Source organism: Prionailurus viverrinus, chromosome A1, assembly GCF_022837055.1.
Source record: "Prionailurus viverrinus isolate Anna chromosome A1, UM_Priviv_1.0, whole genome shotgun sequence".
In the NCBI taxonomy this organism is placed as follows: Eukaryota; Metazoa; Chordata; class Mammalia; order Carnivora; family Felidae; genus Prionailurus; species Prionailurus viverrinus.
Genome location: NC_062561.1, coordinates 73,189,376 through 73,216,685, shown reverse-complemented (window position 1 = coordinate 73,216,685; position 27,310 = coordinate 73,189,376). Strand labels below are relative to the sequence as shown.

General features: G+C 37.0%; 1 protein-coding gene across 6 annotated transcripts in view; it reads left to right on the top strand.

Annotated features, from left to right (window-relative positions):
- The window catches only part of FGF14 (fibroblast growth factor 14), a 617,709-nt gene that overhangs the window by 484,327 nt on the left and 106,072 nt on the right, over positions 1-27,310 (top strand). For 5 of the 6 annotated variants that reach the window (XM_047871263.1, XM_047871296.1, XM_047871288.1 and 2 more), the window contains 2 exons: positions 8,408-8,518; positions 14,492-14,595. In XM_047871263.1, coding sequence (XP_047727219.1) covers positions 8,408-8,518; positions 14,492-14,595 — 215 coding nt within the window. The remainder of the gene's footprint in view (positions 1-8,407; positions 8,519-14,491; positions 14,596-27,310) is intronic. The other variant, XM_047871281.1, reaches the window with a different exon arrangement.

Genomic DNA, 27,310 nt, shown 5'->3' with positions numbered 1-27,310 from the left:
CTTAGTTATTTGCTTGGCAATCTAGGAAATATTATGTCCTCAGTAAGCCAGCAGCATGGTCATTTCTGATACCTAGGCTAATGTAAGGAAGTTGCTATAAAATATCGTCAAAATATTGTTAAGTTTCTTTTAGTATTTGATGTCATTGATGAAGAATCTGAACATGAATGATGTGTTCATATTTGTAAGTGTTTCAGACTCCACACAGAGTGACACATCAACACTGAACGAGACAGAGCATAACACTTCTTTGCATTTGCGTGTATGTTTTCTGGCCAGGAGGAAATGAAATAATTGATAAATTAGGAATCCTTGACAGAATATATTATCAGCAAAGCTTTCTTTAGATGTAACAATAATAATGATTGACTTGAACCCTACTTGTTGTCACTGAAGGACACACGTTTTTCGTTCTTAAATATGTACAAGAATTTTTTATATTATCTTTTGCAATTACATAATTAACTCTATTATATTAACTTTTGCAATTACATAATTTATTTTTAAATATATAATTAAAATTTATAAGGAATATGTTAGCAAACCAAAACACACGTATTTTATCATTATTTACCTTTGTAAGTGATGAATAAATAAAGGGAAACAGTAGATTCAATGTTTGGCCATTTTATTGTTCAATTCCGAATTATGTTGGGGTCATAGGACCTCCAGTGTGTTTCTAATATGTTAGAATCTTGCAATTAGAGAACTTCAATGGAAAATAGTATTGGAAGAGGATACTTTTAACTGAGATCCAGAGATGTGTTCCCTTTTGGAGCTTGTAGACACTGGATATTCACAAAGCTAGTGATAGTTCAACCCTGCATTAGGAATCCCAAGAATTATTCTTATTTCTGTATGCTCCTTGGAGTTGAGGGTCACATATTAAGCAAGATATTATGGCCTGCCTTCCCTTTAGTCATCTTCTCAAGTGTCTTCCCCAAGAAGATGCTCTACCCACTGTTGTTTCCTTAATGTACACTACTAAGAGGGATTTTTTTTTTTTGGCTCAAATTGTTTTGGAATTTTTTTTTTAATTATTAGAATTTCCATTTCAAAACCCACATTTATCTCAAGCATGCTCTGCTCCTTCAATTCTTAACTAAGATATAAAAAATGCATCTTGCCTCGAATGCCATTTAGGGTTTATATATAGATTCTTTTTAAAGACGAATGAAATAAATTCAGTCATTAAATATTTGTTGAACAGCTACTCTGTGCAAAGAATAGTGATAGGCTACTTTGAATAACAGATGATACAAATTATCAAGGTGTTTATAATGTACTTGCAGGACAGGAAGACATATAAACCCAATAATTTCACACATGACTAATTGGCATGGAACCATATTATACATTTCCCTTACCCCCCTCAGTAGACAGCAAGCTCTTTGAGGGCAAGAACTATTTTTTTTTTATGCAAGGTTCTATCTCTAGTGCCTGCAGGCATAAGATTCTGGTAGGCAGAGGTGGAGAGCCTGTTATAGGCTGTAGAATCAGCAGTTAAAATTGAACAGACATAGTAATGCATTGAATTGGGGTGGTGATCAGGCAACCATTCGGAAGTAGCTGACACAGGATTCTTAGAGGCTGGGCCCCGGGGGTAGCATGGGGGCAATTTCCAGAGGAAATTGATTGAATGCCAATCTAAGGAATTATCAAAAACATAGCAGGTTTTCACATACCTTTAGTTTATTTATCACTTTCCTAATGTCCCTACCGCACCTTTTTCCCTCAGCCCTTTGGAAGAGCTCTTGAACATGGTTTATTTTTATGGCTGAATTATATGATAATTTATGGCTTTGGGTAAATTATTCACAATGCTATTTTCTGCTACTAAGAGTGCCAAAATCTAATTAGATCTGCCACAAAAATGTCTATTCCAAAAGTTGCTTTTTACCCTATAAAAAACATGTGATTTTTCCATAGCTAATAGAGAAGTGACATTTAAGAACCTGCACTGAAAACCAACTAGTACCAAAATTTATGTGTAAACAAACATGGTATGTGTGATGTATATACATTTTTATATTTTCTATGTAAAAACACATGCCATATTGTGCATTTTTCAATTTAAATAATGATTACAAATATATCCATCATTCTAAGGATTATCCTGATTTCTCTTTTGTCAGTCTGCACATTGCGTGAAAACAATTTTTGTGACAGTGATTGATTTAAATGAACTCACTTCTGAGAGAGTGATTGTTTTCATTTAAAATGTTGGGTATTTTTTTTTTCCTGTATCTGAAGGCACTTGAACTGCTTTGCATTTCTCTCAGTTCTGAGTATTGAGGCTAATATATTATGAAACATTTTTTTGAAATATATGCACATTAGCTTTCATTATTTCTACTTTAATTAATGTCAGAGAGCATAGTTAGTACAGAGTTTCAAACAAGGAGTATCCTCAAAACATTTTTAGTAAGATGTGCAAGCACAGTCAGTATTTAAAAAAGAAAACAGAAGGAAAAAGGATAATTAAAACAAAGTTTTCATATTTTCCTAAGCAGAGTAAATATTCTGAATGTGTATCTTAGAAGACAATAAAGAACTCTAACAGTCTTATGAATTGAAAACTGTTTTTGCATTTTTTACATGGCTAGCTAAAATGTAAGTGTGGGATTTCAGATATTTATTTTCCTTCAATTATTAATTGAGAGTCGAGTTTGTAGGGGTTTCAGATATATCAGTACTGAAAACAAAATCCTCATTCTTGTAGGGCTTATTTTTAACATTCACTAGAAGAATGTCACCAAACCTTCTTATCCTATTATTTTTATGAAAAACAAATGAGAATGTTCATCAATATGAGCTTGTTTAACACATGTAATATTTTCACTGTTTTATATTCAAGCATACTATTAATTTGGGGTGATGTTCTGTTTTTATCATAGTAGATGTATTCTTAACGTTTTCAAGTACTTTTGACTGACTTCATGTTAGATATGAATAGGTAGGTCGTCATTGCTCCGTTACTCATTTGTGGACTTGTTTTCAACCACATAATCCTTGTGAAGAAATTGTCATCTTTGCTGTTTTCTTGGCATTAGATTTTTTTTCTTTGAGTATCACTATTAATCCATATTATCTCTGTCAGATTTTTTCCCTAAAATATCTTAACTTTAATTAAACTAGATAACAGAACTTATAAGTCTACCTAACCAAGAAGACATAAACTTCTGCATTTTGCAGAGCACTTATTGGGAACAATGACTGACAGCCAGGACACTGTGCCAGTCCCTCAGAACTAGAGAATGCCCTGAACCTGCCTCAGGTACTTCAAGGACCTCATATGACATGTGAACCTGAAGACTCCAAAGTCAATCCATGTAAACTATTAGCAAAGCTTAATTTCTTTCTCAGTTTTGGGGATGACAATCAAACAGGAAGTTCTAATACTGGGTCTTCACAGGCTACATTGCATTGCCTTTCCTTTCTTTTTGGGAGGGAGGCAGCCTGTGATGGATGCTCTTTTTTAGAGACTTGTACTCCTGTTGCAGCTGCCCAGACTGGTTCTTGGCCATTCTGGAAGTCATGTGAGATACTTTTGGTCTTTCCTGTCAATGTTTCCCTCACAGAATCATGAAATAATACGTATAAGTGAGCTGTCCAGCACGTATTAGGCTGAAGTTGAGTCTTGCTATAGAGAGACTCAACTGCTATAGTCTTGCTATAGAGACTCATATGGAGGGTTATGTTGTCCTCTACATGGTAGATCGAGAAATTTAGTCATGCCGTTGCCAGACCACATATAGCTGCTGTGATTTGCTTTCTCAGGAAAGTTGTTTTGTTTTCTTTTGTGTTTGTCACAGATATTTGGCTTCATACTTTTGGCCTTTGAGGAAAAAGCTTGTTTCCTTCTGTTTTAATTATTTGAAAGAGTGACCTCATGCTATAAACGGTGATATTGCACTATGGCTAGTTTTATTAGTGAGGATCATAGTGAGTGTTTTATGGACATGTGGCTAAGCACAAAGAGAAACTAATAAGTGGACTCCAGAAAATTTGGGGCAACCAGTTAATCTACAACAGTAATATGCATTTAGGTTATTTGCATGCATGTATTTCAGTATTATTTGCAAGCATGTATGAAATGTTATCGTTACACATCCTTTGTCAAAAGACATTAATATGTTTTATTAAAAAATCTCCATTTTCATTATAAAATTATAGGAGATTTTTTAAATAATAAAGTGTTGAAAAACATATAGGAACCAGCAAAATATATTTATATTTCACATTTTTGTGTGTTGTTTCCCATGCATTTTCCCTATGGATAGTATTTCTTATGTGGTCATGCTCATATTATATACACATATGTCATTACACAAAAGTTTATAATACTGGGGATTTAGTTTTAAGTTAGAAGTCTGGAAAATACAATTGCCTGGTCAAAACTTTTGGTCATTTTTTAGGCTTTACTGCCATCCTGGAGTTCATGTTATTACAATTTTCACTCTTATTAGCAATATATGAAATGACTAGATAATTACCCAGTCAGCATTCATTTAAGAAATCTATGTTGCCCAGTTCCTATTTGTCTAGACCCTGGAAATGTAACAGTGAGCAAGCATATCATACATCTCAGTTTTCTTTGTGAAACTTAGAGTACAGTTTGGAGATAGACATCAATCACATAATTGCACAAATAAATGTGAAATTCAAATAACGAATTATAAAGCAAAATAGTAACATTTATTAACCTCCATGGTTAACACAGATTTAGGTTGTATTATTTCCTGTACCTTTTAATATATTAAAAACATTTCAAAATGAAGTAGTTTTGATGTTTGGCTAATGTGAATAATGCTGTAGTTTTTTAAAAATAAGTAATGCCCATGAAGAATGCTGCCATGGAAGTGTTTAAAGAAGGAATATGAACTCACTTGAGGTATCAGGAAAGTGCCCCAGAAGAAGAATTGATGGAGCTGAACTTCAGAAGGAGAAAAAGAAGTTAAATACTCAAAGATGTGTGCATGTGGGTATGTGCACACAGATGTGCAAGGGGGCATCTTTATGTAGAGACAGGGAAGGTTAAGGGGACAGGAAAAATGTGGAAAATTATGGGATATTTGTAGGCAGCCCACAGTGACCTGGGCTGGGCTATACAGGGGATGGAGTGGAGTAGTAGAAGACAATGCAGGGCATGTGAGTAGTTCAGTGAGTGGCCAGAGTCCCTGCATGTTTACTGATCTGCTGGATGGAATGGGCCCACTGCAGGTGCAACGAACTCCCAGGAGAGGCAATGAGGGGTCTGAAGAACTGCTGGCAGTGCAAATAGAACAAGGAGCAAGTGAGGGAGATCTTGAAGACAGCATCTGCAAAAACCGAGCAATTCTTTAGCCGGAATGACAAAGGCAGGCACAGTGTTGAGACCTTTCACATGAGTTGATGAGTCAGCGATACAAGTACCTTCCAACTGGAGTTGGTGGAGGAGGGAGAATGACACAGATGAGTTTAAACCTACAGTGTTAAATCTGCAACTTTGGTGAGGGTTTCATGAGTGGAAATTTATTGGGAATGTGGCCAATGGGAAAGTGGGGTGGATCATAGAAGAGATTTTCAAGCACTTTGATTCTTTCTAACTTCATGTGATTGTTCTAATCACTGATTTGGCCCTAAGTATGCAGGGTTTGGGTTTATATACAGCTGTGGTTAATCTTTAAAATCTAGTTTAAAAAAAAGAAAACAAGATTGGTTTGCATTTTAGTTTAGATTCTTAAGATGGTTCGGGCCAATTGTTCAACTTCCAGAGGCCACACAGTTTAGTGGTTAAAATGTAGATCATGTTCAAACCCCAGTGGAGCACTTGTCAGTTTTGTGTTCTTTGTCAATTACTCCATCATTCTGACTCCACCTTCTCATCTTCAAAGTGGGCTTTCTAATAAGTAAGTTGTGGTTTGTTCAATGAGTTAATCCTGTAACGTACTTACCACAGTGCCTGGCGCCTGGGAAGAGCACAGTCAGTGTTATTATGGTTCCTCAAAAAGAGAACATCAAATAATGTGAAACTAGATGCATAGAAATCAATTTGGTTTCGTTTCTTTGATATTGAGTGAGAACTCAAAACTATGGTTTTGTTCTTTGCTCACACTTTGCTCAGACTTATGTCCTCCAGTCCCATCCATGTTGTCACAAATGGCACAATTTCCTTCTTTTTAAAGGCTGAAAAATATTCTGTTGTGCACTTATACCATATTTTCTTTATCCATTCACTTGCTGATGCACACTTAGGTTGTTTCCATATCTTGGCTATTGTGAATAATGCTGTAGTGGACATGGAGCTGTAGATCTCTTTGAGACCCCGATTTCATTTCCTGTGGCTGTGTACCCAGAAGTGGGATTGCGGTAACAAGCGGATTGGTTGTTTAATTTTTAATTTTTTAAGGAACCTCCATACTGTATTCCACAGTGGCTGCATCAATTTGTATTCCCACCGACAGTACACAAGGATTCCACTTTCTCCACATTCTCACCAATACTTGTTATCTCTTGTCTTTTTGATAATAGGAAAAGCAACAAAAAAAGAAGAGGAAGAAGTGTTCTCTTTAAGTGTGAGGGAGCTTGTGGGGGTTATGTGTCTTTTACTGCCTTGCCTGACCTACTTAATTCAAGTAGTAGCTAAAATGTAGAATTATTAACACTAAGTGATTCAAAACATAAAGCTTTTACAGAGGATTATCAATCTCTGAAATTCCTTGTATGTCCTCATGGCAATTAAAAACCTGACTTTTTACCTTTGTTCTCTTCTTTTCCATGCCATTTATTTGCAGTGATGAGCATAAATACAATGCAGCATAAATAAGAAAAGAAGTCCTCAATACGTAGAGGGTCAATAACCCAGTCAAATTTTACTGAGCGAATGGCAGACTAAGGTGCAAGAGTAATTTTTCCCACTAATGCACTTCTTAGAATTGTGTGATTTTTAAAGGTATATACTACAGAATAAGGAATATATGTCACACAATCCCAATAATCACTTAGATTGTTTTTTAATCCTAGTCTTCTAGAAGCATCTATTATATTTAGTTACACTGATGTGATGCTGTGGTGTTCATGCAGTATTCCCCCCAGATTTTCTTCACTATCATATGATCTTTGAAGAAAATCTAAGTACCAAAAAGTCATTTCTCAAATTGTTAGTTATATTATGTGTCCATAATAATATATATTGACATTGTCTTTAGTTTCTTGAGGACTAAACAAAAGACTAAGGGTATTCTGGTTTGGAAGAGCCTTTTTTTTTTGACATGTGTGTTTTTTTGTTTGTCTTCACCTGTTGACAAATCCACAAATTTTCTGTCAATTGCAAGATGGCAGCCTTCATCGTTCTGTGCCATTCTACTGTTTGATAGCATGATCGTATTTGCATGTCCCATTCAGCGATTGTGGAGAGTTGCCAGTTGCCATGGTGATGAATATGATGTCCAACATCATATCTAGTCATAAAACAAGGATGGCCTTTGAAAAGCCACATGTAAATATTTATTTTCAAAGGTACAGCTGGCTCTTTGTGAAGCCTGGGTCACTTGAATGGTTTTCTTTTCAATGAATCATCAAATGAGAAGTCTGTTACCATATGATTTCCCGTTTTGCTTTAATAAACTTCCACTGTCCTCTATCCTTGGCTCTTTTGGCTAAGAATCAAAATCCACGTTATATAATTTCACTCTATTTTTGAGTTATAAATGTGTGTAAACTGTCTAATTCGTCCAGATTATGGCCACAGAGCTGACCTGACAGCATAGGTTTGTTATGGTGCCTCACCCTGAGCTCAGAAATCGACTCTCCCATTTTTCTATGGGTCATGCATGAGTACTAGATGCTTCCATGCCAGTCAGGCTGACCCTTTAGACATCAAAGAGGCATTCTCCATAATGGGGCTTTTTCTAAGAATGCATATCAAAATGTTAGTATGATTTTTTTTATTATAGGCTTTTCACCTTTTGGGATTACTTGTCAAATTAAGTAAAAAGAAAAATCCATTAAAAAGCCTTTAATAAGGCTTCTTAGAAGCAGAAGTTTGCACAACTCTTGTACTACCATCCTGAATGATATTAGACTATTAGACTAATTAGTTTAGGACTTAGCTAATAATTAAACGAATAGATTATTAAGTAGCTCAACTGTGTTAATTAATAATTTAAATCCACACATTAGTTTCATAAAAGGACCTATTTTCTGCTGCTGACACATGCAACGTATGACTGCTTTTTCCTCACCTTTACTGATCAATATGCTCTAAGTTTGATTCAGACAGAGGAATCTGGGAGATAGAGAGTGAAAGGTGCTACTTCTATCCAATGCCCTCTTCTGAAAAAGAAAGAAAAGAATCAGAAAAAGAAAAAAAGAAACTCTATTCTGACACATTGTGAGGCTTATGATAACTATGTTTGCCTTTCAGATCCCCAGCTCAAGGGTATAGTGACCAGGTTATATTGCAGGCAAGGCTACTACTTGCAAATGCATCCCGATGGAGCTCTCGATGGAACCAAGGATGACAGCACTAATTCTAGTAAGTGACAACCTCAGGCCACCCGTTAACACAGTTGGTAGAAGCTACGCTGCTGCTTAAATGACTTCTTAAAATACATTTACAAATACTTGTTGTGTTGGTTCATTTTTACAAATGTTACACACTAGAATGCCATTTACCATTGTGCTTGGACCACATGGATGAAAACATTAACAGCAACAAAAGAAAGCTATCATTTTAAGATAATTAGAGGTTATTTTCTCTCTTTCTCTTTTTTTCAAAATGATTGTTACATCCAGCATTATTGTTACTTTTAATCTTCATTATCCTAAAAGTGAAATAAGGACACCAGTGCATCCAGATAAAAGTTGAATCCATGTTTACTTTGGAAATACTGTTTTTATCAGGCTTGTAGCTTTTTAATGATAATTGTGGAAATTCAAGAGCTGTAAGGATTAGTTGTTTCAAATAATGGAAATGGAATTTTTCAAATTCTTTGCATTCAACCAGAAAAGATAGTATCTTTTTTGTAGAGAGGATGCGAAAGTTCTGTACCTTTAAATACATTGTACAAAATGTTTACATTATATATTTGGGTCTGTGATGATTTTTCTTTAGTTGAAAAGCCATTGACCCTCCATTGTATTAGTGTCTGCCTTCACTTTACTATTTTTTAATATATAATTCTTATTTGTGTTTTCATTCTGGTGTCTCTTCTTACTCAATTGTCTGTGTTTTCCCTTCCCATTTTCTGTTTATTCTGGCATAGAAGTCCTTTTAATTTGGCACAGCAGTTTTAAAATAGACCCTTTCCAATGCTCGGAAAAATGAATGAAAAGCAAAAACTGATTTTATTGGAAATATTTATTCACATATTAACAGTGGATCAGGAGTGCATATGAATCTTTACCTCCATTTAACATTAGCCCTTCATTTATAGAACATCATTCCATGAGAAGAAGGGAGGATTTGAATACATATAACCAAATTATAGGCACTTTCTGTTTTAAGTTCTAGTAATCCAATTTTTAGTAGCCCTAAGATCATCTAATAATATAAAGCAGATTGTTTTTGAATTTGATGTCACTATGTGAAGTGTCAATATTTTTCTAGCCATTGTGTTTACCTTTTATAATTTGGACCTTGCATCATTTAAATTTTTTTTCAACCTAAAAATGTTCTGTTTACCTGCATTTTCTTCCTTTTCAATCTCTAATCTTTTTCTCTCTTTGTGTCTATTATGTTGTCCTTTTGTCCTTTTAAACTTTTCCCTATTGTATTTGTTCATTGATTTTTTTTGTCAAGTGGTTTATTTCCTTCTTTGATTTAGAGAAAAGAGAAGGTAAAGCAATTCAAACACAAGGAAGAAAGAGAAAACATTTTTATTCTTAAGACTGATGTCAACCATTGTTTACTTGTTGGGATTTTGATATTGGATTGAACTTTTTAAAATTGTAAGGACTTGACCATCTTTGACCTATGAAAGATGCCAGTTTCTTCTGGTTCAAACTAATACATGTGTGTCTGTTCATTTTCTTCTCCCTATCTTTATCTCCTTACCCATTCTTTGACAAAAGGCATTCTTTTTTTCTTATGTCTTATACTTGTGGGAGTCATGGACTCTCAAGATTTGTTAAGTTCTGATGTCTTCAATGTTTTCTGATTTCCTTTGACCAAAATCCAGTGGAGCATGAGGAATAGTTTTCCATAACTCTGATTACTACAAAAACTATGACATTCTGACTTAGAGTTTGAGGCCATCCCTTATGCCAAAGTTTTTAAGAAAGGAAACAAACCATAGCTATATGAAAATGCTGCTTAGTTTCTCAGAAAAATAATTCTCTTCACAGGTTTTATGTATTTTTCCCCTACCTTCTTCTTTGGTTTTTGTAATGCCAAACAAGTTGGTTATTTTTAACGATGGGAATCAATATCAAATTAAGGTGTGTTAGGTAGACACTATCTTTTAAAAGCGTATTGCTTCAGAATTGAATAAGGAGCACAATATTTTCTAAACTGTGAAAGTGCAGATTTATACATTATCTGCACACACACACACACACACACACACACACACACACACATAATTGTATCTGGTTACGCAAACAGTATTAAACACCAAACTGGAAATCTGAGACTAGACACCAAAAGACACACAACCTTCTGTTCTCTAAATGTGTGGGGCTTGTTTTCTCCTACTGTGTAACCACACTTGAAGGAACAAGAGTCTGGCAGCACTTACAGTCCTCTCTAACCCCCCTAATACTGTCGAGGAACAATTTAAACAATAAAGAAGGGACAGGATCTCCTGTAGAGAAGCCACAGAACCAAGTTCTAGTGCCCACACTCAAGGGGCTTGAATTCCTGTGCAAAGAGCTGTCCCACACCTTCTGTTCCATTTTATGTGCCCTTTTGGCCAGTTGGGTTAGTTTTGTTACCATTTCAACATTTTCCAAAACATAGCAGAATAGAGAGAAACAGGGTGAGATACAGGTTCTCTCCTCAAAAGACCATTAAAAATTATACGACCATAAAACTTAATAAAACATGGCAGGACTGCGGTAGTTTTATAAAAGCTGTGGGAATTACTGATTCACTCTACTTTTGTGTGTCATCACTTTTGTAGTTGAAAAGCACATTTTTTTAGATGGAATTTTAAGATTATTTTCTTTTCTCTGGTTCATTACAGTAGTCTTATTAATCTTCAGAAAATCATAAGCCATGAAAAGTATTCTATAAACATGAGGGTGAGCACTAGAGATGCTGGCAGGCGGGTCCTGGCAGCACTGCCCTTTTGGTTTGATGAAGGGTGTGATGTAAGAATTCACAAATGCATTCCAGATTTTTGATAATCCTCTGAATCCAAACCAAAGACTAGTAATCTGTAAGTAGGAAAAATAAGGAGAAATAATCTAAAGGTCACCATGCTGCCACCTTGAAAGTTACTATATGACAAAACTGAGGCTTGAGCCTTCAAATCTTCATGATTTGAGTTGGACACATATCCCCACAACTGAACATGAGCTTATTTAGAACTAGGTACAGTCAGAACGACCCTACTAAGCTGCCTTTGTCGAGATTTTTAGGTGAGTTGAGAAGAGAGAGAAAGGCCAGCAGACAGTGAGCCTGATCCTAACATCCTCCCTGGGTTTTCCAGCCCGAGATCTAGAAATCTCCAGGAAGGAAAGTGGCATGACAGTGACTGATGATGGGTGATTGGTCCTAATAGAGAAGATACTGTAGCAACTTGACTGCTTACTATTGGCATCTATGTGCCCTGGAGAGATCTTTCACAGAAAGAAATGAGTACACAGGTTACTTCATCACACACTCATTTTCAGGGTATATTCATTTAAAATTCTTAGAGCTGCCCATCTATCTACTAAACATTAGCCTTACCATGAACTATGGCATTTGATTAGGGTGTAGTTTTCTTTTCCCCTAGTTTGCTTTTGGGGATGTCCTGAGGTTTTCCTGTGCTCTTAAACGTAATTGCTCCCATCACCAGATTTAATAAATGCTACAAGCACCCCTCTCATCTTAGAAATTCCCAACCTGATAATTTGATGTGTAAAAATTGCCCATCACTCACAGCTACCACCATGCTACAGGCCTTGGGATGGCTGTTCCCATCTTGGCTGTACTTTAGCGTCATTTGAGGAGCTTTTTAAAAAATTTCCTTATGCCCTAAACCCTAAACCCACTTCCAGAGATTCTTATTTAATTTAATTAGTCTGTGGTTGGGCATGGATATCCTGCTTTATGAATACAGCTAATTTTAAAGTATAGCCAGGGTTGAAAATCACTACTGTACGGAAAACTAGAATGTTCCACAGAATAAATAGGGTAGCATGAACATCTTATTATTCTGAACTCCCCTAGGCTTTCTGACATTGCTTTATAATTATATAAAATACAAAAGGAATGGAAAATATAATGATGTCTCAATTAACATGGGTATCTGTAGTTTTAATTAGCACCATGGATTCATCATGATCAGCTCTGAATGGGCTTCCACATGACAGTGGTTACATGGATTAACTTTGATTTGTCTTTCTGTAAATGATAATAACTGACATTTTGGAATTCAGGTCCCAACCAAAATCCTAGGGAAAAAACCTATTTTTTGGTAAGGTCATTTTAGGCTATCATCTATAATTTTTCTCTTTCCTATACCATATTATTTTGATGAGTTCATGATGTACTTACTTTCTAGAATTATACCATCTGGACTCTATCAAATATATGGCACCTACAAATACCATTAGGAGTGTATAAAGATTAGAATGATTAAGTTTGAATGGGTTAAGTTAGAATAGTTTTCAAGGACAGGCATCCAACTATGTTTTTTTTCTCCAGAACTTTTACACCTAAATCAGGAATTGTTCTATGGTACCCATCCTTTCAAAATATAAGGGAGATAGGAGAGTTTAGGTGTTCTAGCTAAGAGTGAAATTAGCCAATGGTCCTGTCCCACAAAGAAGAAATACTGAGTTACAATGACACAAGTACCATGTACTGTTCAATGACTCCCACTCATGTTTACTATTAAGTAATAGAAGTGAGCAAGCATAAGCCTCATTCTTTTATAACATAAGCCTCTAGAATCCTATGGAAAAGAGTCCAAAGATAGCTTGAATCATGAAAGCTAGTATCCACTTAATCATTTTGCCCCTGAGTATTCCTTTAGGGATGATTATCTATGACCATGGCCTGCCATGTTCCTTTCATCACAGGCATCTTTACATCTTGGGATCAGTAATATGTAATACTTGGAAAAGAAGGTATAAATTTCCCCCACCCTTCAGAGAAAAAATGTGATGCCTCAGAATTAAATAGAAATTAATTTATAAAGTACATTTTTAATTATATACTGAGTAGACCCATAGATTGAAGCCAAAATTACCCACACTTTTCAAATTATTTGTCTTTTGTGGAATATATTTGCAAACCTAAACCTCAGGTATTTTGTTTACATGTTTACTTCAACATTTCAGGGTTGTCATTGCCTGTTCTGGCCTGATCCAGTTAGTTGGAACTACTCTTGAATTAAGACCTTGAGTGGGAGCAGATAACAGCACTGTGGATAATTAATAGCTCTCTTAAAAATGTATTTACGTTAAGGTCCCCCAAATCATGAAGCAGTTAATACTGAGGATGGTGCTGGAATAACCACAAAAGAGTCAACATGTAACCCCAGGATGACAATGTGTTAAAGGAATGTTAAGACTTTTTTTTAAAACTCAGTGATAACATTGCTATCTGTACTATGTAAAATAATAGAAAAATACTTTTCTGGTCAATAAGGGAAGAAATGATACATGGAAACATAAATGAGTTTTTATCTCACAGATGGGTAAAATTGAACACTTTCCCCTCTTTTATTTTAGTTATCACTCACAGTTTTATAAGATATTAGTAAAAAAAAATGTCTCTCTTTAAAATGTGCATGCCGTTCAGTATGATTCGTTCTTTCTAAATTGAGCACATTGGCAGGTACACACCTTTTCTGGGCTCTGCTGGCATCTCATGTTGGTTCAGCAAGACTAATTTAGTTTTGAAATTACCTTTTAAACTTCTAGCCTGTCCTACACTGCAGTGATAAAACATGCTTTCTGTTTGAAAGACCAGACTAAGCATTCAACTTGGACTTTTTTGATTCCACTCTTTGAGAATCTTCACAGCTGATTTCTTTTGGCATCAAACGATGTCAGAGACTGTGATACTGGAATCATGATTACAGGCTTGAGTCTGTGGATTGGTCCACCAATTCTTTGCAATGCTATAGGTGGACTGCTGATATCTATCCGTTGAAGCTCAAGGGCTGATTTTACCCATTGAAGATACGTCTTCATTAGAAAGAGAAATAAAATTTAATTAATTGGAACTTCTCAGAAGGTTGTATGTAACATAGATGATTTTTTTTTCAATAAAAGAAATGAAAGACAGAAAAGTGATGGCAAAGCTTTGCTTCCCCTGCCCATTTGTGACAGGCCATGTTTATCTTTACAGCACTGTTCAACCTCATACCAGTGGGACTGCGCGTTGTTGCCATCCAGGGAGTGAAGACAGGATTGTATATAGCCATGAATGGAGAAGGTTACCTCTACCCATCAGTAAGTAACATGCCAAAGGTGTTGGCCATTCATTCAATGTTTGCAAAAAAAAAAAAAAAAACCAAAACGGTAGTAGCAACAACAAAAATGAGAAGGATCTGTGTCTATTGACTCTGCCATCTTTGCTTTAATATTTGATCTTTACTACAGTGCTGTAAGGGCTGTTTCTTTATTATTCATCACTGTCTGATAATATCAGTATATATGTCAAGTGGAAGAGTAATATTACCTCTTAAAATTGTGCATTTGCGTATTTTAAAAAATGAGCTAGTTTGTAGAAAATTGAATAATTTTGAAAGGGTTGAGGTTAATATAATATTTTATTTCTATTTAGAAATGTACTTGTCTTAAAGAGTTTCCTGTAAAAGATTATTTTATAAAGAGAAACAGAATTATTATGAATTCTAAAAAATAAAATTTAAAAAGAGTAGTTCTTTTGAAACCAGGAATTCAAATTGTGTCAATGTTTTGCAGGCAAAAATACTTATAAAACGTGTATCGAATTTAAATCTAAGCAGGTATTTCTGTTTTGTGTTAACGTATCCTAGAAGTTGAGCACCTTTTTAGCCATATGACTTCTTCTGCATATTATTATTTACACATAAGTCTCATTCAGATGTGCTGCATCCATACATTATAGTGGAGTCAGAATTAATTTCTGCCATAGGACCAAACAATAGAGACTTAGATGAAAGTATTTCTTTTCTCCTTTGAGCAAAAGTTGACAGGTTAAATTCATGGTACCTCAAACAAAAATGCTCTTATTTGGGTTTGCATGTCATGTTCATTTAAATTCTTTAAAACTCTGTTATTGCTAAATATTATCATCAAAAAACTACATGTAAACATGTATACAGACATTACCCACGCACACGCCCGCACGCACACACACACACACACGCACGTAAAACTTAAGCAGAATCATTCTCTGGGGCATTTTCTTGAGCAAATCTGGAAAAACCTGTCAAAGAAAATGAAATTCGAGCTGCGGATTCCCTCTGCGGTGAACTGGAAAATGTTCTTGTTATTTTAGAAGCTTCATCTGAGTTCCCTAAAGGGTGTTCCTGCACACAGACCTGGGCCTCACATGATGTAAATTGCGTTCTGTTGCCCAAAATGAATATTCAACAGACTGAGAGCAAGATCAAGCTAGAATTCCCTATCCTCCCCTTTCAGAGAAGTATGATTCAGATAAAGATCACTTTCTGGAGATGCCTTCTTTCAGATACAAGTCAATTTTATGAATTTGACATTTGTTCTGTTATTTTTGTTTCTTTCTTTCCCCCCAGGTAATCTTTGACATACCTAAAAATTATTAGTTGCAGTATCTGCCATAACTTATAGGTCTCTGTTTCTGTTGATGATTTTATCATGTTGTTTGTTGTGCTCTGATACATGTGTTGATGTCAGAGGGACACGTGAATGTTTATTTTATCTTTTTGCTACTGAGGGAGGTGCTTTCTATTTCTTTTGTGATGAAGTTGAACACGAATACCATTTTTTAAGGTAATGAATATCATCTTGAGTGTGTGTCTTTGCCGAAAATGCAAGTTCAGGTTGTGTTTGGTGGAAAGCAGTGCAGCAGTAATAGAAGTGATGAAGGGACTAATGGCTGGTCCATACGGCCTCCTGCCCAGGAATCAGGTCTCATAAGGCTAGCTATGGGTGACAGCATCTGCCCCAATCTGTTTCAGTGACAACTTCAGGTTTATTGTTTACCCATTATTTTCTGTTCTCAATGTCCCTGGTTCTCCAGTTCCTTGGCATCTGTGCCTTCCTTTTGGTGCCTTGATTCTTGACTTACAGATGTTGCCTTTCTTCTCTTCCTATCTTGACTCTTTGCTTTGAATCCAGGAGCTGGTAAAAGATATTCTATCTGTCCATCCCCCACCCTGTGAGATCTCCACTGCATAGGCCAGGCCCTTATAATCCTCAGCCGTCTTTCAGGAAAAGGACTCCAATGCAAATCAAATGCAACTTCCAATCTTTACTATTACTCCATAGCTAAAGTGCTATTTTTTTCAATGTAATGAAATGTGAACTTAAAATATTTCAGTAAAAAGAATATATTTCCAGGGCACATGGGTGGCTCAGTCAGTTGGGCGGCTGGCTTTGACTCAGGTCGTTATCTCATGGTTTGTGAATTCGAGCCCTGCGTCGGGCCCTGTGCTGACAGCTCGGAGCCTGGAGCCTGCTTTGGATTCTGTATCTCCCTCTCTTTCTGTCCCTCCCCTGCTCGTACTCTGTCTCTCTCTTTCTCAAAAATAAATAAACATTCATAAATATTAAAAGAATATATTTCCATAGTCCTCTATTTCATAAGTAGTGAGTACTCACTAGGTTAATAATATAGCACAACACAATATAACAATTGCTATACTATATAATAACAATAGATCTACTTCTATAGTAATAATAATATAGTAAAGCTAGTATTTATATAGTAAACTCTGCCCAACACTGTTCTAAGCACTGGCCAGTATTGAGCAAATACTTTTAAAATGGTGATACTGATGCACAGAGAGTTTAAGAATCTGTGCAGTCACCCAGGTAGTAAATAGAGAAGACAGGATTTGAGCATTAATAGTCTGACTCATTAGCTTACATTTTAACTGTTTCACTATAATGCTTCTATGTGCTAGACATTTTTCATCATATGGTCTGGCACCTATTCTATCTAACAAGAAGTTATAAACACATGATGATGTAAGGAAAACCTTTAGGGATTTGCTACCTAGGGAACAGATTTCATTTCAATTATTAAGAAGTGTAATTTGAAACATGATCCTTTTCCTTTGGAGATTCTCAAACTTAAAAAAGAAATCATAGAAAATTGCATCTCTCTGGGAAAAAGTTGATATTATGTACTAAGCATTTAATATTCTTAAAATTTATTACATGTAACTTTTGAAATTTAAATTTAAAAAAACTATACCAGGGGCGCCTGGTTGGCTCAGTCAGGTAAGCCTCCGACTTCAGCCCCAGTTGATCATGATCTCATGGTCCATGGGTTGGAGCCCCGAATCCGGTTCTGTGCTGACAGCTTGGAGTCTGGAGCCTGCTTCAGATTCTGTGTCTCCCTCTCTCTCTGACCCTCCCCCACTCACAATCTGTCTGTCTCTCTTTCAAAAATAAACATTAAAAAAAGTTTTTTAAAAAGCCATGCCACACATGGCTAACTCAGCTAAGAGGTTTTGAAGTTAAGTTGAGTAAATGCTTTAAAAGGAAAACTCCAGTCAACCTCAGGTTTAAAGAAAAAAGTAATAAAGATTAAAGTCTTGGAAATGAAGGAATCTGTTTTAAGCTTGTGCCCACTTTAAAAAGATCAACTTAATGTTTGCACAGTGAAAACTAGTGCCCAATATGGGACCAATTTTACTGAGGATCCATAGATTTAGAAGCTAGGCAATAAAACACACAGATCATTCAAAATAAATTCTGTTGAATGAAAATCACATTAGAGTTTTGATTTGAGATGCATATTTCTCTATTTGCATTTCAGGAAGTAACTCTCATGAGCCCCCGCCATCCAAATAAAGATATTCAATTTGTCAGATAATTTCACCTCCGGTGGGGGAGGTGGGACAAAAAAAAAGTACTAAATGAAAATAAACACATTTCTGATGCTGAAGGCACATGTTCCCTGTGGAATCTTTCCTTTTATATGACAATAGTCATCTCTTTTGTGGTCATGATGATTATAATATGTTCCTCAGAGATGTATATCAAGAGATTTAATGTCAGATATGAACAATTTTCTCAAAGGTAGAAGACAAGCTGCAAGATGGTAGAACAGAAACTGACAAGGGAATATTTACATTAAAGAATTAGTTTAATATGACTTTGGGAAATACATGTATTTTGAACAACTATAAACTGTCTATAGCACCATGAGGAACAATTTTTTTTCAAGCAATCTGTAGCTTTGAAAGACTAAGAAAATCCTCTGTAGAGAGACATGGTTTGAAGGTAAATTCTGAATACTGAAGAACTCAGAATGAAGGAAAGGATTGTTCATCACTGGGGCACAGATAGAGAAGAGTGGAAGTCAGAATGTGTTTCTGATATGAGAAGAGGAAAAGGGGGAGGGGGGAGGAAGGAAAACACACTGATGGTGAGTAGAACCATGGGCTTTCTCAGGACACCTGGACCCCGGATCCAGCCGAGGCCCATGTTGTCATTCATGCCCCAGTCTTTGCCTCTCAAGCTTCTCATCTATACAATTAAAATGTTTCCCTGGATACTTAAGTTAATTTGGGGGTTTTAAAATTCTGGTTTTAGTCTGTTTGATTTTTCTGAATGATGACATAAGCAACATACATAAAATGTATAAAGACTCATTATTGCTATCTTATCACAGGCTGACATTTATGAGAATATCATATTCCAAAGGGTAATATAAATATTTCTGTTACCCAAATGCAGGCATCTGGGGAGGCAGTAAGCCCTGGGGCTCTCCTGAGATTAATATTTGCTCTCAGTTTCTTAACCAAGTGATACAACTGGAGAGGAAGACAATCCTTTTTCATGTAGATTTGTTAAATGAATCAAAAAAAGTAACACTGCTACTGTGATTTGTAAATATTTGGGCTCATAAGAATCACCTGGAAAGAGGGAGAAAAGGTAGATTCTTTGGGTCAGACTCCCAATGTTTCAATTCAGTGGGTTTAGTAGGAGTCCCAGGAGTCTATATTAATAAGGATCCCCCGTCCACCCACTAGTGGGTGAGTCAAAAGCTGGTAGCTCAACCATCAACAACCATATAGCAATTATTTTTGAAATGGCTGGTGGGGGAAATGATGGTGGCTTTGGGTTAAGGTAGTAAGAGTAGAGTTGGTAGGCAGGTACCTAGGTGCAGAGCCCGACACTGAGTAGAATAAAATATTTGGTTTTCCTGACTTCCTTTGCCTCTAATTTGAAGTTTGCAGAAATGTGAAGCAGTTCTGTCCTCTTCTTCACTAAATTAGCAACCCAACTATCGATAGACAATGAATGTGGAAGGAGGGGGTATGAAATGGTCTTTAATTCAGGAAAATAAGGTAAACGCCATATATTCTGCAAAAACATGTTTAAGGACCTCAAAATCTTATCTATTATACATGAGGTAGTTTTCTAATATTGTACTCCCATCCTTCAGAAATATTTTCATGAGCCTCTTCTGAGAAGGTGGTTTTGCTTCCCTACCTCTGTGCCAGCAGGCGTCTCTTACATATGGTGATTTGTGTTGCTTCAATGTCCCAAAGCATCCCAGACAGGAAAGCCTCAGAATCTCTGCCTCATTTCCCATCAATCATACATCTTCTTGCAGAGTGCATCGCTCTCATAAAATTGGATGGAACAACGTTATTTTCCTCTTGACATTGTTCTTCTGTTCATCACTCAGGTTTGGGGTTTAGAAATGGAACTGACTTGTTTTTTCACAGTGTGGTGCCCAGTTTCCCTCCAGCTTCTCTATTCTTTCCTGAGAGTTACTCATATACGGTACACACAATCATTCACCCATATTTCTATGCTTTGGGGTGTTGTGTGAGTTTTTTGGCCATCCTTGATACCCATCCTGTCTCTAGCATCTATGGACATTCGTTCTCAGAAAATGGCTCACTACGTATCCCAGTGTTGCTAAGGTACTTTGTCCCTGCCTCCTGGCTTTTTTTTTTTTTAATTTAGGCTCTAGGCAGGGGTTAATCAAGTAATCTGAGCTACATCTACCATCAATGGCCATCAATATCCTTTGTCCCTAAACCAAGGGCCTCAGTAGCATCTGAAAACTGCTCACCTTGGAGATCAGCCTTTCATACTCTGCCCCCTGGGAGTAGGGAGGCAAAACTAAACCAAGCAGGAGTCTAAGTTCATCAGGATACACAGAGATGCCCTTTTCAGAATGGAAGTGTTTTCACCTTTCATCCTTCAGTGTTGATCTCTCTGAATGGGTCAGTTTCTTTATTTTAAAAAGTGTATTAAATTTGAAATGATTATTAATATCTCTGATTTTCAAACAATCTGACTTGATATGAATGGTCTTCTGCACAAAAAATATCTAACACCTTTTGAGACTATACATAAATATATATATATATATATAAATGTATATATATACATATATATTTGTGTGTTTCATTGGAATTAGGTATTGTGCTTAAATTATGCACACATTTATTCACATGATTATACTTTTGGTCAGAGTGTTTTTATTTCTTTTTATGAAATGTTAAATAATAGTTTTCAAATTTGCACATATTTTAAAGCTTTACTTGCTATGCTTAAAAAATATTTCTTTTTTCATTAAGTTTCCCTATGGTTCCTGTTGCATTATGACTCAGTTGGATATATTGCCCAATTTGAAAATGGCTATTATCCTTTCTTGGTATTTTGGCTAAGATAATTTATAGTAACAAGGAATCAAGTATGGCACATTAGTTAATTTCACTCCAGTGCTCATGTAATTCCCACGACACTGAACACTGATGCACAGAGTAATTGATAATGACAAAGGCAAGGATGCTGTCATTCTACTTAGGGTCACTTGCCAGAAGGAAAAAGCAATTGAGGAACAAATGCAAATGGTAACTACATGTAACTAATTTTAAGCAGCCTTTTGGGCAAAAGAAAGATACGAAACACCCTATGTTAGGTTGATAGTAGGCTATACAAAGAATTAAATGTATTTTTAAGCTATCCAAGTTCCAGTGCCATTTTAAGGAGTGTGAAGGCAGGAGCTGGGGTTGAGGAAGAGAAGACACTGAAGCTTAAGAGGAAGAAGAGGGGGAAAAGGAAAATGGAAAGGAGATCACAAACCAGCAGTGGGGAGATACACTAGGCAGCGTTAGGGAAAGAGTGGAGAAAAGAAAGAGGAGCAGATAGCAAAGGGAAGGAAGCAGGGAAGTTATGTTACCAGGAAAGGAGAGAGGGAGGACCATGTCTTGTGCTCACTCCATCACCTTTCTGGGACTCCCTGACTCCCACCATTCTGGGGTGGAGAAAACAAGACCCTCCCTGGTGAAGCCTAGTCTAGGCTTTCAGACCACACCCAAAATACCTTGTCTGCTTCAGCCCCATGACCACTTTTACCTATTTCCCTTCCCTTAGCCCCCTTTCCAGAATGCTGGCTGTGCTTGATTATTCTCTAGGCAAGGAAACAGTGTGGCCATACTTGGTTTCCACAGGATTATGCCTGTGATGGTGAGGATTAGTGGAAAGAGGCTAGTGATGGTGTGACAAGCACTGCAACAGGCCAGGTGAGGGATGCTGAGGACATACAGAGGGATAATATTCGGCCTTAAGAAGGGAGATCCTGTCATTTGCAACAACACGGAGAAGTAAAATACGCCAGACACATAAAGAAAACACTTGCATGACGTTACTTGTGGAATCTAAACAAATCAAACACATAGACGTAAGACTTGAGCAGTGGTTACCAGGGTCAGGGAGGTGGGGGAGCAGGTGGGGAGAGATAAAAAAAAGATAGAAACCAAATAGAGCTTGCAAACTACAAATGTTTGTTCTGTTTGGACAGCATTAAGTGCACACACGATCTGGGGCGGGGAATGCACTCTTCAGTCTACTATTTAGCCACAGTGACAACTTCTCCTTAATTTCATAAAGGAAGATGCTGCACATGTTGACTTTGTTTCTGGACCTGGAGATGGTGGTGTTGGCAACCTCTGGATTAAGGGATTGGAACGGATGAGAGATATTTTGAGCGTTGTCTGAGGAGATATGGAAAGAAGTCTGTGGTGGTCTGGGTATCAGGGTGGGCTCGCTCTGGGAGGACTGGCTCAGAACCTGGTGCTCGGTGGTACTCCTCACTGAGGACAAAACCAGAAGGAGGGGGATACTTCGGTGGCGAACCTGCTGCATTCAGTTCGGGATGTGTTCGGTTTGTCCCCGGAATATGCAGGTGGGTTATAATCCTATTGGTTGACTACTGGATGATGACAAAGCTTCTTTATTCTGGAATAATCATGTCTCAGGGCTGTCTTTAAGAATGACGTGCAGATAGAGAAAGAATGTTCTATGATGGATGGTGATAATTTTCCTTTTCCTCCCAAATGTGAGACAGAGAATGAAGAGATGAGGTGAATGACATCAGCATAAGTGAAGTTAGATGTTAGAAAGAACTTTATAAAATAACACACTTCTTGAGAAAGCTTACTAATGTATTTTAATTAATTCCCAAGTATACAGCATCTGTACAGGCAATTTTGGACGGTGGATAGTAAAGCAGAGGACTAACTGAGTTAAATTCCTAACCTGTATAAAAATGATGCTAAAGATATGGGAGGGAAATATCAGGCCTTCAGATATTCTCACAGTGGTTCACAACCCTCAACATAAGATACATAAGACTTACTCAGAGAGCAGTGCAGATAACCAGATCCCAGAACATTAGCCTGAAAGATTCCAATTCAGTGAATCCAGTGCGTCTCCAGAATCAGAATTTTGAATATGTATCCCAGGCATTTCTAGTGCAGATGTCTGAAGGAGCACACTTTGATAAACATGGGTCTACATCAGTGTCTCAGGAACGAGGGCATTGAGATGAAATGATTTTATATTTACCATTGATGATGATGATGATGATGATGATGATGATGTTGATGTTTACAAGTTCATGGCCTGGTTCAGGCCCCTGCAGTAAGCAGAAAGACATGGTCATAAGTAGTGCTCACCTTTCCTGTTGACCAGGTAAGCTGGCCTGTGAGGATACACAAAGAGAAAAGCCTTGTCTGTGATTGCTCCACTCAGTCTGGGGAAGAATAGGACAAGAAATGTGTCCTTGAGCATCAAGATAATATGTGGAAGGACAGGTGTTATTTTGCTGAGACTTGAGAAAATAGAAACAAAGACACTGAATTTCAAACCAATGGCAGCTGGTTTATAGTCCTGAAAAGGAGAAGTGGTCTCCATCACCGAAAGCTCAGGGGAGAAATCAGCCTGAGACAGTCAGCTGGGGGCCACAGGGCACCTGTTGAATTGGAGGGCCAATTCAGGCCAAGGGCATCCTGTCAGAGCAGGCTGCTAGAGACAACAAACCTAGGTTCCTTCAGAAATGAACTCTTTTAAGATTAAAAAAATTTACTAATGAAGTAAATATTTTTATTTAATAAATTGTTTATTTTTCCTAAACCCCTATTTCCTCCGAGACATTTTTTTTTCCTCTAAGCAGGGTCTTTCCACACAAGTCTCATTTCTGGACTAAAGAGACTTCCTCCTCCCTCTTAGGTGAGCGGCAGGTCCCTGTGCTTGATCTACCTTTGAACTCCTTTTCCAGGTCCAGTACAGAGAGCGAGTTAATCCCGTGTGGACCCATCATTATACAGATTTCTTAACTACACAAATCCCATAATACCTACCTCACAAAAATTAAACACCTATGTCTAATTACAAAAGGGTCTTCAAGAAATATAGGGAAAACTACTTCTACTCAATATAATTACTTAGCACTTAAATATGGGCTGAAGAATCAAGCACTTGGTGGGGATGCCTATAATCATGAATTTATTTATTCACTCATTCAAGAAACACTTTCGGATGCTTTCCACTGACAGCTAATGCGCTGTATGTGCTGGAGCTTCAGAGATAATCAGATGGGGCTGAATTAGAAACAACAAAAACCCCCTGAGCATCCAATGGATAGGATGTACATCTTGATGAGGTGAATTTTAAGGCTCCTATCTTTTTTCAGACTCTATGATTCCATGATTGTATCTATACATTTCTTATCACTCTTTCAATAGTGATGGATATGTAGGAGGTCTTTAATTTGTAGCTTTTGATTGATTATTGCTAAGGTGGAATAAATGTCACCGGTAGATTTTATTAATTTATTCCTCAAGTGCCCTCCTGTTCATGATATTTATTATGAATGTCATTTATCTTTTTCCCCACTGGAAAACATTAAGCATCAGCAAAGAATATAGGAGCCTGTTTATTTCTCAAGCTAGAATTGCAGAAAAGCACTATTTACCCATTCTTTTCCTGAAAGAGCATGACAAACCCACCGAGACAGAACTGGATATGCTATGTCTGCACTCCAACATGGTTATATTTGCATTAATACAGTGAGTGGTAATGTCTTCACCTTATGAGAGAATCTTGGAGCAAGAAAATAAAACCTGACTCCTGGTAAATCTTTTTTTTAATTTTTTTTTTCAACGTTTATTTATTTTTGGGACAGAGAGAGACAGAGCATGAACGGGGGAGGGGCAGAGAGAGAGGGAGACACAGAATCGGAAACAGGCTCCAGGCTCTGAGCCATCAGCCCAGAGCCTGACGCGGGGCTCCAACTCCCGGACCGCGAGATCGTGACCTGGCTGAAGTCGGACGCTTAACCGACTGCGCCACCCAGGCGCCCCAACTCCTGGTAAATCTTGCTAGCACTTGAACTTGAACATTTTAAAGCAAGCACATGGGGGGCACCTAGGTGGCTCAATCGGTTAAGTGTCTGACTTCAGCTCAGGTCATGATCTGACAGTTTGTGAGTTCGAGCCCCACGTCAGGCTCTGTGCTGACAGCTCAGAGCCTGGAGCCTGCTTTGGATTCTATGTCTCCCTTGCTCTCTGCTACTCCCCTGCTCACATTCTGCCTCTCTCTCCTTCAAAAATAAACAAACATTAAAAAAATTCTAAAACACGCACATGGATAATCATAATTAGAGAAAGGATTTTATTATTTACAGATGTCCATGAAATGACATCAAATACTTTGGTTTTTTATTTCCTTTTAGTGTCAAAGAAAAAAAATACCATTGAAGTTTGCCATTTTATCTTGATTCTTCTCTAGAGCAAAATGAAATACTCTAAAGAGTAACAAAATTTATGTTTGATTGAAATGTTTTACTTTTTCAAAATTTGTATTTGTAGAGGGTAGATGATAGGTGGGAGATAATGAAAGAAATATTTGCATGTAAGGAGTTTTAAAGACTACCTCAAAATGATAGATAAACAATACCTACCTAAAATGATAGATAAACAATATTTGAGAATGAACTATCTCTTTGCTTTCATTTTCCACATCATGAAAAAAAATTATACAAAAACTATATACACACCAAGGCCAATATACCATACAGTGAATGGCAAACCAGCTCTAATAGTAAAGCAATAGTTAATAGCTATTAAAATTTGGGGCCAAATTCTGCTTCCTTAAAAATTGTTTGCAAAAAAAAATTGTTTGCATATGTGGGAGACTCGTGATTGAAATTGATACACATCACCCATCCAAGTTGAGTGGATGAGTTTTCTTTCTGATTTTTTTACCTTTGGAGGATTCTTACTCTTCCTACTTCTTGCGTGTGAGCTACCTGCTGGGGACTCTGAGAATTCATGACCATGAGTTGGGTGTTTCTTTCAGTTTCCTCAATGCAGCTCCAATCATTTACATCCAAGTTTTTATTCACTTGGGAATAAAAATGAAAAATAATTTATGAAATAATTCACAACAATATGAAAACTACTCTCTTTTTCTTTTCTATTGAGAAAGAACTAAAGCAACTTTTTTTTTGAAAAGCCTAACTGGCTGTTCCTCCCCACATGTTATATGCAAACAACTGATAAGAATCACTCCTTTGGTGATAATTTTCCTTGTTACCTCTTCTTTATGTCTTTTGTTTCCACTGGTTTTAGACTTATAGTTTTATTGAAAGATTGATGACCAGTTATTTGACTGAAAATATGGGCCATATTTCCATTCTGATATTACTTGTTGACCAATATTGATGCAACACATTCCTGAACCTAATGAAAAAGGCAGACACAACCCCTGGCCTCATGGAACTTACAGTCTCTATAAATGTAAGGTCCATACACAGTGCATTTTCACTTTGAATGATTTGTTTAGATTCTGGAAGTGTGTTACGTGCTCTGAGCTACTTAGGGTTTCACTGAACATTGTCTGTTTGTCCTAAAGTAATGTATTCAGTTTGGAATGCAAGTTTATGGAAAGGTACATGATGCACTTCTTGAGCAAGGACTTAGTAGATCTTAAGAGTTTCGCTTGGGGGCGCCTGGGTGGTGCAGTCGGTTAAGCGTCCGACTTCGGCCAGGTCACGATCTCGCGGTCCGTGAGTTCGAGCCCCGCGTCAGGCTCTGGGCTGATGGCTCGGAGCCTGGAGCCTGCTTCCGATTCTGTGTCTCCCTCTCTCTCTGCCCCTCCCCCGTTCATGCTCTGTCTCTCTCTGTCCCAAAAATAAATAAATGTTGAAAAAAAAAAAATTAAAAAAAAAAAAAAAAGAGTTTCGCTTGGAGTTAGATATTTATTGCTTTTAAGGTCTAATGACTTTATGAAATGAAGAGACATAAGTCACTTTTATTGACATGTCCTAGCCATGCAAAAGCATCATGATTGGGTGCTGTTCGCTGTCCCTATAGAGGTAGAGACTGAATGGGAACAAGATATTTTTGGAAGTGTTGCATGTTTAACAAGGTGGAAATATTTTATTTGGTTATTAATCCTAGATCTAGGCCACTGTTTAGCAGAAATGGTTATGTGGGTAAGCAGGAAACATTCTACTTTTAAGCTGGTACAAATAATACATAACGGTACTAATCAGACAAATGATGAGTATTGATTTATGTCATGAGAGAAGCGTTTACTCATGCTATTTAATAAATTAACTCTGAATGCCCTTCACCAGGTGATAAGGAAAAGGGGTTGATTCTCAATGACTCTCCATTAACGTAAACTTCTCCAATTAACTCATCTGTCTCTCAGTCAT